Source organism: Herpailurus yagouaroundi, unplaced genomic scaffold (assembly GCF_014898765.1).
Source record: "Herpailurus yagouaroundi ecotype Mexico unplaced genomic scaffold, PumYag 77, whole genome shotgun sequence".
NCBI lineage: Eukaryota > Metazoa > Chordata > Mammalia > Carnivora > Felidae > Herpailurus > Herpailurus yagouaroundi.
In genome coordinates, this window is record NW_024412388.1 from 52,662,349 (window position 1) to 52,678,929 (window position 16,581).

At 42.9% G+C, this 16,581-nt stretch overlaps 1 protein-coding gene across 2 annotated transcripts in view; it reads left to right on the forward strand.

Moving 5' to 3' along the window:
• PGM1 (phosphoglucomutase 1) overlaps positions 1-16,581 on the forward strand; it is a 66,634-nt gene that overhangs the window by 15,110 nt on the left and 34,943 nt on the right. Inside the window, exon 1 of one of the 2 annotated variants that reach the window (XM_040470485.1) lies at positions 13,377-13,771. The exons of the other annotated variant lie outside the window; for it this stretch is intronic. Coding sequence (XP_040326419.1) covers positions 13,472-13,771 — 300 coding nt within the window. The 5' untranslated portion in view covers positions 13,377-13,471. Of the gene's footprint in view, positions 1-13,376; positions 13,772-16,581 lie in introns of those variants that run through there. 2 annotated transcript variants of the gene reach the window in all.

The window sequence follows — 16,581 nt, forward strand, 5'->3', positions numbered from 1 at the left end:
GCTTCATACTTAGTTATCTCATATCAAAAGAACACAGAAGCCAGCCCAAATAACACAAATAGCCCAAATAACCCAAGTAACCCCAAATAAGTAAAACTGTCCCTGAGTAGCTTAAGTGCTAGGCTCAGTGTTCGGTGTTTGCACCAGATCTGCTACCCATGAGGGTTTTAGCGTCGCAGTTCTAGTAAGTGGTTGGGTCTGCTTGCTCAAGCAGCCTCTTTTGAATATTTGAGGGGTTGCGTTCTGTCCCTCAGACATTTGCTGAACATTTTGTCGTTGCTCAGTATCCTGCTGTGCATTTGGGACATGCACAGGTGCATTGAGACAGTCTCTGGCACCCCGCAGAGCTCATCATCCAATGGGCATTACCATACAGTGTGACAAGTGCCTCCTCAGGGTGTCATTGGGAGTCCTTGGGAGAGGGGCGCGGAGAAGTGGTCAGAGGAAGCCTCCAAGGGGAGATGTATTCGAGCCAAGTCTTGAAGGATGATGAAAAGGAAGCCAGGAAAAAGTGAAGGCATTCTGCATGGAAGGAGTATGGGCAAAACAAGGAGGCCATTGTGAGAAGTAAGCCCACAGGCTTAGACTTTAAAATAGAAGTCTTTGTGACTCCTGTACTGCAGAAAGGGAGGAGGGTGGCAAGGTGGCCAGTGGTGAATTAAGGACCACATGGATCCTTAACCCCTGATGCTTTCTTTTACATGCTGGCCAACCTAAGATACAGTCTAAGAATTATCTTGTGAGTCTGGTAGGAAGGGAGAATCATGGAGACTTAGGTTAGCAAACCTAAAAAGCTATTTGTTTATTTATTTATTTTAATTTTTTTAAACGTTTATTCATTTTTAGATAGAGACAGAGTATGAGTGGGGGAGGGGCAGAGAGAGAGGGCGACACAGAATCCGAAGCAGGCTCCAGGCTCTGAACTGACAGCACGGAGCCCAACGTGGGGCTTGAACTCACGGACTGTGAGATCATGACCTGAGCTGAAGTTGGACGCTTAACCGACTAAGCCACCCAGGCGCCCCTAAAAAGGTGTTTATGAGGAGGACTGGGCCACAGTATTTGTCCAGTAACACGTCAGAGCTCTGTTTGCTGACTGTCTTTAACCACCAGAATATAAGGCATACAGCAGTCTGTATGTGACCCAATGTTTTCATCAGGGCAAGTCTTTTAACTTGGGTTGGTTGATCTAAATCCATATCATAGAATGTATGATGCACAGTTCACTCAGTTAAATCACACATTTACAGACAACAAAAATTTACCAAAGAAATTAGACCTGCACTGTAGCTACACTGTTTCCTATAGATTTCACCCTGATATTAGTGAAGGGGTGGGGTGGGCCATGACCCTCTTTTTCTCTTGTTAGCTTTAGTCTCTGTCTCTCTCTTACCACTTTCCTAGCCTACACTGAAGTTTGCTTCCAGGAATGAGCACCTCTCTGTCTTTCTGCCTGTAATTATACGGGGCTCCTCTTGGAAGAAGCCCAAACATTGGGCCTCAACCACCCAGGCTAACTAGCTCTACTTCCTTCACTATTGCAGTTTCTAGCTCTGTTCCTAATTGTTATTGCACAAGTCTGTGTGCTGTAGAAATTACCTAAGATGCCAGTACGTAGGCAGAGTGTGCTCTGTTGTGGATGCCTTGTGGTTTGGGAAGTTGTCTGATGCTGGGAGTAATTTTATAGTTGAGGTTGGTCTTAGGACAGGAGACCATGTACTGGGTGACTGACTGCCCGGAAAAGCTCACCTCTGCCCTCAGAAACTCTAGTCAGAGAGGTCGCAGGATGCTCTTCCTTTGACAGTTCAGCCAGCCAATATTTAAGCTGCTGTCTGCTCCACTTTATTCCAGGTACCAAAGTTACAAAATGTGCTGTCCTTTTCCTCATCACTGAGCAGGGGAGCAGGCTTATTTGTATATTCCAAGCCATGGTACATACCGTGTTATTTAGTGGTAAGAATCAAACACTTTGGGGCAGTGTGGGGAGAGGTCTCTCCAAGGGCCTCTGGCTCAGACCAGCCGCTCTGATGCAGAGGGATCAGCTGTCCCTGGACCTGGGCTTGCCTTTTTTTGTTTGTTTTTAGTTATATTTATTTGTATTTTAAAAAATTTATATTAGTTTCCTCGGGCTGCTGTAACAAAATACCACAAATGGTGTGACTTCAAACAGCAGAAATTTGTTTTCTCACAGTTCTGAAGGCTTACAAGTCCGAAATCAAGGCATCACAAGGCCATGCTCCTTCCAAGAATCCTCTCCTGCCTCTTCCACCTTCTGGTGGTGGCCGCAGTCACTGGTACAACCCAGCTCGTCTCTGCCTCTGTCTTCACGTAGCTTTCTTCCCCCTGTGTCTCTGTCCCCAAATCTCCCTCTTACAGAGATACCAGTCACTGGATTTAGGGCCTACTGTAATCCAGTATGACCTCATTTTAATGTGATCACATCTTCAAAGACCGTTTTTTTTTTTTTCAAATAAGGTCACATTCACAGGCATCTGGGGTTAGGATTTCAACGTAGCTTTTTTTTTTGGTGGAGTTTTCAACCTACAACCTACAACCTACAACCTGTGCTCTGCCTACCAAGTGCAAGTAGGTTGTGCAGTCCACTAAAGCTCATATACTTTGCAGTTGGGCAGTATCCCTTTGACAGTCACCTGGGATCTATTTCCTTTTCATTTTCTACAAGTTCAAATGTGTTTGGTTACCCAAAGGAAACAAACAGCTAAAGCGTCAGCTTTGGCATTAAAGCTGGCATTGAAATCTGCCTTCCCAATTTATTAGTTGCAAGATGTGGAGTAAGTCATTTCACTTCTCCAAGCCTCAGTTTCCTCATCTGTAAAAGGGAAACAGTGAGATTCCCTGCATCGCAAGGTTGTTATTGAGCCTGCATGAGAACCTACATGTAGTGCTCTGCACTGTGCTATAAGCTCTTTGTACGTTCTCATTTAATCTTTTCAACAATTTTTTTTTAGTTTATTTATTTTGAGAGAGAGAGAGAGAGAGAGAGAGAGCGCGCTCACGAGCAGGGGAGGGGCAGAGAGAGAGAGAGAGTAAAGACAGAGAATTCCAAGCAAGCTCCGCACTGTTAGCACAGAGCCAGACTTGGGACTCGAACTCACGAACAGGGAGATCATGACCTGAGATGAAACCAAGAATCAGATGTCTAACTGACTGAGCCATCCAGTCACCCCAATCTTTTCAATAACTCTTTTTAAAAATTTTTTTAATGTTTCATTATTATTTATTTTTGAGAGAGTGATAGGCAGAGTGCGAGTCGGGGAGGGGCAGAGAAAGAGGGAGACACAAAATCCGAAACAGAGTCCAGGCTCTGAGCTGGCATCACAGAGCCATCACAGGGTTCAAACCCATGAACTGCTAGATCATGACCTGAGCCAAAGTCCTATGCTCAACTGACTGAGCCACCCAGGTGCCCCCTTTTCAACAACTCTTGAGAGCCTGGTATTTATATCCCTGTTTCACAGGTGAGGAAATAGAGGATAAGTGATATGCCCAAGATCACTAACATACTAAAAATTATCAAGAGTTGGGATTCAAACCCAGATTTCCACTATGCCATATTCCTCAAGGTAGACATTTAAAAAAAACTTTTATTTATTTTTGAGAGAGAGAGAGAGAGAGAGAGCAGGGGAGGGGCAGAGAGAGAGCAGGAGACAGAGGATTCAAAGCAGGCTCTGTGCTGACAGCAGAGAGCCCGATGCGGGGCTAGAACCCATGAACGATGAGATCATGATCTGAGCCAAGTTGGACACTTAACTGACTGAGCCACCCAGGCGCCCTGGTAGACATTTTTAATAGAGTTATCTACAGCTGTAGTCTGAGGGTTCCCAAACTTTTTTATGTTGTAGTCCAACTTTTTATTTCTCTGAAGCCTGTTTGCACTTAAACCATAAGGGCAGGAGAGAGTACCTTGCTGCCCCCTTGAGATGCTGTTCATCCCAGGAATTCCTATAAATGTTCAGAGGGGAGAAAATACCCATAGTTCTTTAGATCGCTGTTTACAAAGCTATTATTTATTGAGTACTTACCATTTACATGGCCACATATTACAGTGAGAGGCAGCACAGCATGATGGTTGAGTGTGGGCTCTAGAGCCAGATTGTCTGGGTTTAAGACCCATCTCCACAATTTCCCAGTTGTTTGGCCTTGGGCAGATGATAAATCTGTGTCATCTGTGTCCATGTCCGTAAGATACGGGCTGAGAATGACAGCCTTGATCTTACAGTGTTGTTGTGAACATCTCATGAGTTAATGCTTGTAAAGCACTTGGAACACTGCCCAACACACCGACCTACTGTGATTATTTCCTATATACAACAACCTTTAAAGCAGGTGTCATTGTCTCTATTTTACAAATAAGAAAACTGAGCCCAGAAAGACCATACATAGCCAGAATGTGGCAAAGGCAGGATTCACACCCAGGCCTGTCTGACTCCAAAGCCCTAGAGCAGGGGCTATAAATTCCCCTTCCATCACCTTTTCCCTGGCCCCTTATACATATTCACTACCCAGACCCCCCCTATAGCATTAATTTTTTCCTGCCTGGTCTCCCTTGCTCTAGAGATCAGAGGCTGTATTAGAAGGATGTGATCAGCCCTTATCAATAGGTCTTTCTATTTTTGGTAGTTTAGATAGCATTTATTGAGTGGCTACTGTATTGCCAGGCAATTGTGGTAAACGCTTTACATGCCTTTTCTCACATACTTTGAGAACCTTTAAAGGAAGTTTTACTATCCCCATTTTACAGAAACTTAGGCTCACAAAGATTCCACAGAAAAATTCATCCACTTTTTGTGGTCATCTCCATTTACTTCCTTTACAGCTGGACATCCTCGTTTCGCCAGGCCATGTAATTGGAAAAAACCTTAATGAGACCGAGAACAACCTCACCATACCCTTCTTAAAGTCCAGAAATTCCACCACGTTTTAGTTATTTCGTAGAGGGCCAACCACTGTCTGCCACAAAACTCCAGGGCGCATGATTCCCATTATATTTGAGGAGAATGGGGTCCCCTAGACTTGTGCGATGCTGCTGGGCCAGCTAGTGCGCCCCCTTGTGAGGTCATGAGAAATCTTGCATGTTTTTCCATTTTCCACCACAAGAGGGAAACACACAACCATGAATGAATTTGAAAATAAAGCAGTTATTTAGATTGACTTTTTAAATTGATTAATTTTTAATTTTTTTTTAAACCAAGGGGTTTTCATAAATAGTTTCTGGTAATATCCAGAATATGGAAAGATACTCTTTTAGCTCCAAATGAATACTCTTAAGGGAGTTAAATGAAAATTTTCTTGAGGGTGTTCCAAAAAGGAAATAAAAGATACATATAAAAATTTTATATGAGCCATATAAATGGCCTCTTTTATAGGTCAAAATGGTTGAATACTGGTAATTTATAATAAAACAGGAGCCCTCTTTACAGTGCAGTATATAGTAAGTAATATGTAGGAAGCCCTGTGCAACTTCAAAGGTTGTTTTTAGGTTTAATCATACGAATTAAGGATGGCATTTGTGGAGGTAGGGAATGCCTTTCTTATATTCTCTTTCTCCTTCAGGAGCTCATAAATCCCTCTTGAGCTCCCAGATTAGCACTTATTAGTCCATTTGTTAATTTTAATTTTTTAATTTTTAATTTTTAAAAATATTTATTTTGAGAGAGAGAGAGAGACAGAGAGAGAGAGACAGAGAGGGCATGAGCGGGGGAGGGGCAGAGAGAGAAGGGGACAGAGGATCTGAAATGGCCACACGGATAACAGTGAGGCCAATGTGGGGCTCAAGCTCATGAATGGTGAGATCATGACCTGAGCTGAAGTTGGATGCTCAACCGACCAAGCCACGCAGGTGCCCCATCTTACTCCCTTTTTATTTTTTTTATTTTTTTTCTTAATGTTTTATTTATTTTTGAGACAGAGAGAGACAGAGCATGAGCAGGGAAGGGGCAGAGAGAGAGGGAGACACAGAATCGGAAGCAGGCTCCAGGCTCTGAGCCATGAGCACAGAGCTCGATATGGGGCTCGAACTCACAGACTGTGAGATCATGACCTGAGCCGAAGTCGGACGCTCAATTGACTGAGCCACCCAGGCGCCCCTTACTCCCTTTTTTTAAAAAAACAATCTGTTGATTTATCTATCTCTCTCTTTAGACCAAAAGTTTCTTAATGACTGGAGTCTGTCCTCCCGTGGTGCACAATGTTTGATAAAATGAATGGAGCAAGTCAGTTTTATAGTAGATATTGGATACGTGGGTGAATAAACGGATGACAGACAGATGCTAAAAGATGTGTACGCTCTGATGCAGTGGTTTTGTTAGTTTTTGATGTCAAAATATGCTTCAGGAGTCTTTTTTGAACCTGAGATTCTGTACAGCTTTGAGCCACATGTCCCTTGGAATTCTTCAGACCTTGTACCTTCTTTATAGTTTAATGTAACTTCTCCATTTCTTTAAAGGACATTTCCTAACTCTGTTAAAACACTATACCCATTGATAGGTATGGAACACTGCTACATAGTTTCAGATGGGTTTGGGGCAGTAAAAAAAGCTAACCCTTATGTAGGGCTCACCACAGCCATGCTAAGTTCTTTACATTTATTAAGTCATTGTATCTTTATGCAAAAACCTTGCAGTATATACTAGTTTTTCTTTATTTTTTAAACTCTCTTTAAAGGATGAATTGTTTAAATTTGTTTTAATGTTTATTTATTTTTGAGAGAGAAACAGAGCGTGAGAGAGAGAGGGGCAGAGAGAGAGGGGGACACAGAATCTGAAGCAGGCTCCAAGCTCTGAGCTGTCAGCACAGAGCCCGATGCAGGGCTTGAACTCATAGACTGCAAGATCATGACCCAAACTGAAGTTGGATGCTTAACTGACTGAGCCACCCAAGTGCCCCAAGGATACATTGTTTAAATTGATGTATAATTCCCAGGTTTTGGCACACACACACACACACACACACACACACACACACACACACTGATGTATAGTTGACCTGTAATATCATATTGCTTGTAGATGTACAAGGTAATGATTCGATATTTGTATATATTGCAAAACGATCACATTAAGTCTAAGTAAGTACTATTTACAGTCCCTATTTTAAATATGAGAAGGTGGGGCACCAAGAACTTAGGTATTTTGCCCAACGTTCACCCTAATAGTAAATGATATTCTGTCTCCTTACTGTTGACTGAGGTTGCTCAAAGGGAGAAAGAGAGGGGGGCACCTGGGTGGCTCAGTCGGTTGAGCGTCCGACTTTGGCTCAGGTCATGATCTCTTGGTTCGTGGGTTTGAGCCCCACCTCGGGCTCTGCGCTAACAGCTCAGAGCCTGGAGCCTGCTTCAGATTCTGTGGCTCCCTCTCTCTCTTCCCCTTCCCTGCTTGCACTGTGTCTCTCTCTTTCAAAAATACACTTGATCTTAGCCAAAAGGCCGAGAAGCAATTCTCTCTTTCAAAAATAAATAAACATGAATTTTTTTTTAAAAAAATGAAAGGGAGAAAGAGAAGGACTTTGCTGTCTTCCTCTTCTTGCCTGGATGGGCCAGCCGGTGGAGCCTGCCTCAGAGCTGCCAGGTGGGAGCCAGGCACCACTGAGGCCCACTCAACAGAGTGAAGAGCGGCAAGTAGTAGCACGTGTCAGGAAGCGAGGCCGACTGCAGTGAGTTGCCAAGAGGATGGCTCCATAAGGTTAGAGAGGGGCCTCCTGAAAGCCGGGGGTGGAGTGGACAGTTGGGTCTCACAGGAGCCTGAGGCAGGAGGAAGCCCTGCAGCCACTCTCTGCCTACCCTCTCTGTTTATCTCAGCACATCTGCTTTGTTTCTTTCTCCTCCGCTGACTCGGTTGTCAGTGTGAGCTGGTGGGTTTTTGTGTGTGTGTGTGCATGTGATCTTAGTTATAAACTCATTTGCTCAAACTCCTATGAACATTTCAAATTTGTAAATCAAATGCATTTATTTACTTTTAACATTCTTTGTCACGGGGCACCTGGGTGGCTCAGTCGGTTAGGTGCCTGACTCTTGATTTCACCTCAAGTCATGGTCTCATGAACCGTGAGACTGAGCGCCGTGCCGTGTCTGTCTGACAGCTCAGAACCTGCTTGGGATTCTCTCGCTCCCTCTCTCTCTGCCCGTCCCCCGCCTGTGCTTTCTCTCTCTCAAAATAAATAAACTTTAAAAAATAAAATAAATTAAAATTCCTTATTTAACAGGCAAAGCTTGGAAGTATTCAAGTGGAAGTCTTGTACAGGAAGCCAGCTGAGGAACAGCAGGATCCTCAGAGCCACCACAGCTGAGGAAGGAATCCTTTTTTGCGACCTTGGCTAACCTTCCAGTCTCTCCTCTAAGCTATTTGATGTGCCACTGGCAGCCAGCCAACTTTCCAGAAACATATCAGTTTAGATTCCTTTCGCTTAAAAATTTCCATAGCTTCCGGCAGCTACAAAATAAACTTTAGTGTGGTTCATGAGACTTTGTAATCTTGCCCCAACTATTTCTGCAGTCTCACCCCATTCCTGCAACCTCTCAAGAGCCATAGGGCTGTGCGTGCACCTCTGGGGCAGGGCCATGGCTCCCACACTGTGATGGCTTCTCCCTGACATGAACTTGTTAAGAACAAAGGCCCATGCACTTTTTTTCTCTCCTCCTCCACCTCCCAAATATGAAAAAAAAAGTTCATTATCTTTACATCGTTTTCTAGTTCACAAAGACTTTCATAGACATTTGGTGGGGTCGTTATCACAAAAACCTTGCGAGGCAGGTATTATTATCCCATTTTAGAGACGGGGAGGTTGAGGATGGGAAGGGTGAGGGGTTAACAGTCACTGATAATCTACTAGATGCCAGACACAGCACAAAGTGTTTTCACATATGTAACCTGATTCAGTTCTCAGGACAACCTTGAAAGCTGTCCCCATTTTACAGGCTCAGTTCAGTTAAGGAACTTGCTCAAGATTGAATTTCTCATGCAGTTTAAAGTCAAAGATTTGAGCCCTGGTTGTATCTGGCTCCTAAACCTGTGGTCTTTGCATCGTCCTGCACTGCCTTGCCTGGGGCCGGCATTTACTACATGCTTTCTTACTGTTGGTGGGAGAAATGAATGAGTGTTTCCCATCACTTGGGTCACACACCTCAACCACTCAGGCAGGCACCTGCAGCTGTCACAAGTGCAGGGCTTCAGGCTGGGGGTGTGATGATCCCTGCTGCTTTTAGCCCAATTAGTAGCATTCTTTCTCGTGCTTACACCTAGAGACAGCCTCCACCACTGTGGACAGCCCATTCCCCACGTCCACTACTGTGGCATCAGCTAAAGAAGAGCTCTTGGTGTGAAGAGGTGAACCTGTTCAGGGGCTGGGTCCAGCCCTCGCAGGAAGCCTGGGACATAGTAGTTAGCTACCCAATAAGTACTTAACTGATGGAAAGAAAGAGAGATCGAAGAAACGATTGGCAAGTCAGTCTACACTCTCTGTTGTGTTCTGCTAGGAAGGTGCCTGCAGATGACAATAGGGGCTGGAGTCTTTGCGTGCCTGGGAGCGAAGGGGTTCATAACTCTGCCGTCGTGAAATTGATTGGACCCAAGACCAGTACGAAAGTTCCTTGTCTGAAGGGAGTAATCCTTAAATCCCCCATATGGTTTAAATGTAATTTGTGTCATTGTGAAGGGAGTACTGGCGATGCAGGCGAATTCATTAGGCCGAATTGGGTTCGCTATGCTCGACAGTAACGTTTCCGAAGATGAAGTTCAACCTTTGCTGGAGAGCTAAAACAAATGAGTTTCTTAATAGCTGCCCCACTTAGTCTGAGCGTCGTAGGAAGCTTCATGTTCTTAATGCCCCTTCTTTTTTTACCACACTTCACAGTCCATCTAGCATTGCTGCCTCTGGTAATATTTTTATATGGGGTTGAGTTCTACAATGTCCATAAAATTACGGCTCCGGCCCATTTTTAGAATAGAAGCTTTTCTAGGGCAAGGGCTATGTCTTTTCGCTTTAATTTTGCATATTGACAAACACTGTGCCAGGCATATGTAGTTGCTGACAACATTATTCTCTGTTCTGGGATATAGAACTCTTTCCTCTGGGGGCTTAGCTTCAGCATACACTTAAATTGCTGGGTATTCGTTGACATGTGCAAGAGCCGTGAGAGAGGGAATCTTCCCCGGTCCATGCCTCGCTGGAAGGCTGGCTCATACACAGGAAGGTAAAAAGGTCCATGTGCCCACATAGATATTTCCATGCAAGAGGGATATAGTGGGTTCACCTAGTGACCGGATTCCACAGGTTCAGCATATATGATCCCCTGGTGCTCAGTCACTTCTGTTTCCTCTGGTGTTAAATATATTTTTTTTAAATATGAAGATGATCTACAGGGGAGGTAGATTTAAAAATCCCGAAATGACATCAACCCTAAGGTGGCGTATCTAGTATGTGGAAGGTTCAGACTGGAAGAACTCCAGCATTACTGGTTTGCAATATTTCTTTCTAAACTACCTTGTAAAAGTTTTTTACTTTTAAGAATCAGAATAGTTACATTTGGAATACTTTCTGTATCAGTTTTTAGATGGTTAGCAACCGGTGCTAGGTGCAAGAGCGGGTTTGATTCTGGAAAAGTGCGGCTTTTAGGACACTTTACAGTGTAAAAAAACATTTTTAGAAACACGTTGTGGTTCCTATGAGAAAACACCTCACTGGTAAGCTGAGGTGTTCTAGCATGTGACGTGGCCATAGTCTTCAAGAAAAAAAAAAACAAGTGATTCCTATCCTTTGAAGCAAGATCTGTTGGATCTCATGCTGTGAACAAACCCACTTTTATGCTTGTAATTTTTGCATTGAACATCTATTTTGAATTTGCATAATTATGCCTTGATTCTTCATAACTTCTCATTTTATGAAATTGATTTGCATTAACCAGAAACGGTAAATAAAATCAATGCGTGGGGAAAAAAAAACCCAGAAGAGTGATACTTTCTTGGTTCCAGCTTCAGAAAGAGCTGCACTGAGAGAGTGGCAGACCACCAGCAGAGAACATGCTGGAATATATGGGCAGAGAAGCTTCAGCTGGGGATGTCGGAGCACCCTTGTGACCAAATGCCCCTAAGTCTACCCTGGGATTTCTTGTTAAGAAAACTACCAATTGTGTGGTTGGTTGCTCTATTATTCCCAATGAAAAGATTATTGGGTTGCTATTTCATAAATCTTGATTTGTTATTAAATATGTCAAGACACATATGCTGGTATAGTTTGCAAACATACCTAAAACCAGAAAACTTAGCACCAAACTTTAAAAAAAAAATGAATCAAGCATGCATTTATTTTAAGTTGAAATACACTAGGTATGTAAACTACTGTTCATACAGCAAGCTTGCCTCATAAATTAATTTCTAGAGAATTTTATTTTTAAAAACTAAGACCCCAAAATAAACTGTAACAAGTGTCTGTTGGCTGACTGGTCTTCAACTAAATAGACATGGTCTTGTGAATTTTTTAATGTTATGTCTCGAGGTCTTCCCTGCACGTGGGCCAGCCCCATTTGTCACATGAAGGAGACCAGGCTTCCTTGCCAGTGGGCTCCAGCTCCTGGGCCTGTTCATTCTGCTGGCCCTGCACAGAGCAGCCCCTGAACCACAGGGACGTTCTTGCCTTAGGACAGTCTGCTGCTCCCAGTCTTGTTGGCTTTTGGACCTGGCTTGACAAATTAGCAGAAAAATACTCAGATTTTTTTTTTTAAATTTTTTTTCAACGTTTATTTATTTTTGGGACAGAGAGAGACAGAGCATGAATGGGGGAGGGGCAGAGAGAGAGGGAGACACAGAATCGGAAACAGGCTCCAGGCTCCGAGCCATCAGCCCAGAGCCCGACGCGGGGCTCGAACTCACGGACCGCGAGATCGTGACCTGGCTGAAGTCGGACGCCCAACCGACTGCGCCACCCAGGCGCCCCTCAGATTTTTTTTTTTTAATGTTTATTTTTATTTATTTTTTTTGAGAGGCAGAGAGACAGAGTATGAGTGGGGGAGAGACAGAGAGAGAGGGAGACACAGAATCCGAAGCAGGCTCCAGGCTCTGAGCTGTCAGCACAGAGCCCGACGCGGGGCTCGAACTCATGAACTGTGAGATCATGACCTGAGCCGAAGTCACATGCCCAACTAACTGAGCCACCCAGGCACCCCTCGGATTTTGTTTATCAAGGGGTTATTCATGTTTCACTTGAAAACCTGGACTGTAATGCATGTCAGACTCTCCAAACATGTGGCGTAACTGGTGCTGGTTGACTTTTCAAACATCCTTAGCAAGTTCACCAAAACCTTGACAGCGGAGCTCCTTAATTGTCAGCTTCTGCTGAACCAGGTAAAGAACGTGTATGAATTTAAGTAGATTATTAATAAAATCTTAAGGATCAGATGGGGGTTGGATAATAACTTTATTCAGGTAGAATGTTTTCAAACATCTTAGGTTCTTCAAATGCAAAGAAAGGACTTAACCTGCTTCACTGAAAATGTGTTCTTAAAAGCCACGTCTGTGTAAAACTGAGAAAATGAGAACACAAAATGTAATCTTATGTTCATATTATTTTTCCAGGTAATAACCTGATCAAACCTCGTGCGCTCAGAAAAGTATACGTTTTTCCCCCTCCCTGTTTTGCCCACATTTTCAAGGATTTGGTGCATCTCCATCCCCACATTTCCATAAGGTCAAGGGAATGACCAAGCTGTTGACCATTCAGGGCATATTTGTAGGTATCTTTTCTTCTTGATAGAAGAGCTGAATACTGTTTTGTTAAATCCTTGGTGGACAATGAATAAATCTGTTTTTCTTCCAATTGGAATTGCATGCAAGATGTAAAAAATTGCTTGGGTATCAAAATGATGTGATGTAAGGAAACCAGAGGTAACCGAGATCCCTCACTTCCATTTTAAGATTGACCTTTAACTTGCTACATGGCATCGAACAACTGTAGCAGCAGATGGCCTTCTCAGTGGTGAGTGCCCAGAGAGACTCTGCTTCAAGGGCTGTAAGGAGCCACACCAGGGTGTCCTGTTCAACAACGAGCCTGCTTCTTGGGACTGGACTTGCTCCATCGCTGCCTGGGCTCTGAAAGTGGAGTCTGGCAGCCATCTGGTGTTTGTGACTGACGTCTGCCACAAGCAGTATCCTTTGGAGCTACCTAATGGGGAAATGAAGCAAAAATAATTGAAGGGTATTTGACGTGGTTATGTGGGCAGAAGTATCCTCACCAAAACAGCTTGGAAGTTGTGCTTTGTGTGTGGGTGTGGGTGGGTGTGTGGCCCTTAACTTTTCTCAAGGGGTGACGACAGCAAGGAATTAACCCAGCTTCCTCATCCAGGCACGACCTCTATTTACTTACTCAGATGACACTGTTGCAGCTTCAGGTTCAGACAGACTATGTTGAGGACCCCTGACTGCTTTCTGGACACCCTCTTTGAGCCAAGTGGTGAAAATGAAAGATGAGTGATTTTGATGAATGGATTTCTGGAAAATACAGAAAAATGGAAGAAGGTCCTCTCCCTCTGTTGACTTTTGCTACTGCTCCCTACTATGACCAGAAACCAGGAACTAGTGGATTACGGAAGAAAACCTATTGTTTTGAGGCGAAGCCATGTTATCTGGAGAATTTCATCCAGAGTCTATTTTTTTCCATAGACCTTAAAGATCGCCAGGGATCCTCACTGGTAGTTGGTGGAGATGGGAGGTATTTTAATAAATCGGCGATAGAAACAATAGTGCAGATGGCGGCCGCTAATGGGGTTGGTATATGATAAGTATTGTTATGTTTCTGGCTCTCCACATATGTTTCTTTCTTCATTTTGCAGAAATATACAAGAGTACACAGATTTGTATGTTATATACACTTCAGTTCTACTAACATCCAGTTAGTGTTTCATTGTGACTGCAGAGAATGTGTTTCGTAATATTACTCCTGAAATTACATTAGTCACATTGGGATATGGGAATGTAAGTTCGGCTCTTTGTTGTACTCTGTGCCTCTTGCTTGAAAAAATACCTGTTGCCTTTTAGACATTTAAAGCACACCCCCAGCCTTAAGCTGTCTTATCTACATTCTAACTAGTCCCGAGGGGTACCCTATCCTATGTTAAGAAAGCTCCAATGAGTAGTAGAGAGAGGAGGATTTTGTTTTCTTTCAATGGCTTCCTTGTTGAAGTTCAGTCACTTGTCAAACAGGAAAACAAAAGCCAGGGCATGCTGTTGTTTGTGGATCCTGGTAGTCATGCAGAAATGCCAGGAGGGGATTGGAAAATGTTAGGTATAAGCCTACCAAGAGGACCTGTTACAGGGGAACCTGCTTATAATGACCTTGGACACAAAGAAGCCCTGTGTGCAGTGAATTTGTGCAGCAGGGTAGAGTTAATAACTCCTGTAAGACTATAATATAAGGAGGCTCTGCTAACAGCTCTGCATTGTGAAAAACTGCCTTGCCTGAATTAACCAAATCAGAAGGAATCTTGTGCCAGAAAGCATTGATCTTGATAATCTAACAATTTGCACAGTCCCACTGATTTGCTGTAAGGTGGGCATCAGGACATTGCTGTTTTTGCTCTGCAGATTCCTCTGTGGGACCAAAAATATATTTTTAGTGTTTTAGGTTATACTTAGCAATAATTTGGAGCACACAGCCCCTCAGAACTCATAAATTTTAAAAATCTGTTGTATTTCCTTTCTGGGAGTGATTCTGGTTCTGAGAACATAAAAATGTAGCATGGCAACCAAATATGTTAGACATTCATCGTCAGTCTGTTTCAATAATACGCCGAGCAGGTATGATTGCAAAACCCAAATTAAAAACAAAAACACACCACCAAATGAAATTTAAAAATGATTGTAGTTATAATGCAAAGTTTCCTTCATACCCACTTTCAGAATCTGAATGCCTCGCATGTAAAAATTGCTGATAAAGCACTCAAATATGAAATTATTATGAAGCATACACATTTTTAAGATAAAATGTGACATGCTATAAATTTCACCTTTGAGGAGAGCTGTGGAGGGAACGGTATTAAGATGCTTTTAATCTTTAGAGAAAGAATGAAAGGAACATTATTTCTCCGCATATATCTAGATTGTTGAGTGGATCTGGTACACTGTCCCCTTTGCTGTGATATATTTGGCTTCATTTCATTTTTGTGTGGAGCTGAAGGATGTGGAAGAGGTGGTAGGAATGTGTAATTCAGGCAGACCCTATAGACTTGCTCAGATTTACGATCTGAAGGTTTGCTAAATAATGCATTTAAGTGATAATAATTGACTAAATATGGCAACTGCCTATTTGTTAGAGCTGTGGCAGCCCAAGCAATATTTTCAAATCTTCTCAAGGGCATTCTTTATTTAAAATAGTATTGCATTTAAAGCACTCATGCAACTGAACTGGATTACTTAAAACATGAGTGGACCAATAAAGCACTTTGATCTGATAAAACCTATCAAATCCTAGATAGTTCGATTTCTTCTTTTTCTAACATATCCTCATTTCTGACTACTTTAATGTCCCTTTGATTGTGGACAGAGCGTTAGGGGGGAAATGTAAAGGAAAGATAATGTATTGCCACAGATTTTGGTAGGAGTCAGTGTGCCTTCCTCACCTCTGTCGATACCCCTTCCCCCTTGGGCTGATTCTCGGAAGACTTTTCAGCCTTGTGAGCTAAAATGGAAATCATATCATTTTTTTTCTCTATTACACTTTCATTTTGTGCATTTATGGATTGTAAAATATAATTTGCCTTTGTTAGAAGTTTCCTTTTGTTTTTATTTACATAGAGCTGTTTGCATTTATAAGAGAGTTTTTTTTTTTTCATGATGCTTCTGGGAGCTAAGAAGTATAGGAAATTTTAATGTATAAAATAAGACATTGGTGGGGCCCCATTTACAATACTGATATCTCATTTGGCTTCCAGAGCTTTAAACTTAGAGATATGTTTAGAAATAAGAATATGTGTATATGACTAGCAGGGCAAAGAAAATGGAACTTGTTTTTGTTTTTGTTTTTGTTTTGTGAAACATAGGAAAACACCAGGCCCTATTTTTTTTTTAAATTTTTTTTTTCAACGTTTATTTATTTTTGGGACAGAGAGAGACAGAGCATGAACGGGGGAGGGGCAGAGAGAGAGGGAGACACAGAATCGGAAACAGGCTCCAGGCTCTGAGCCATCAGCCCAGAGCCTGACGCGGGGCTCGAACTCACGGACCGCGAGATCGTGACCTGGCTGAAGTCGGACGCTCAACCGACTGCGCCACCCAGGCGCCCCATCCAGGCCCTATTTTAATTGCAAGGAAAATTAAGTTTGCTCCTGTTATGTTTGACTATCAAATGCTGGGCAAACAGTGAGGTATCCAGCCTGGCAGTGTGAGTTCTGTTATTCAGGGAGAGAGTAGCAAGAAGGGGAAGGAAGGGCAGGAAAAGCTGTTTGATGGGGGACTTTCAGTACCAGGTAGACGGAGTGATCTCTAAGTTGGTAGACACTGGGAGCCAGGGAAGATTTTTTCTGTTTTTAAAATTTTTTTTTTTATTTTTTTTTTTCAACGGTTATTTATTTTTGGGACA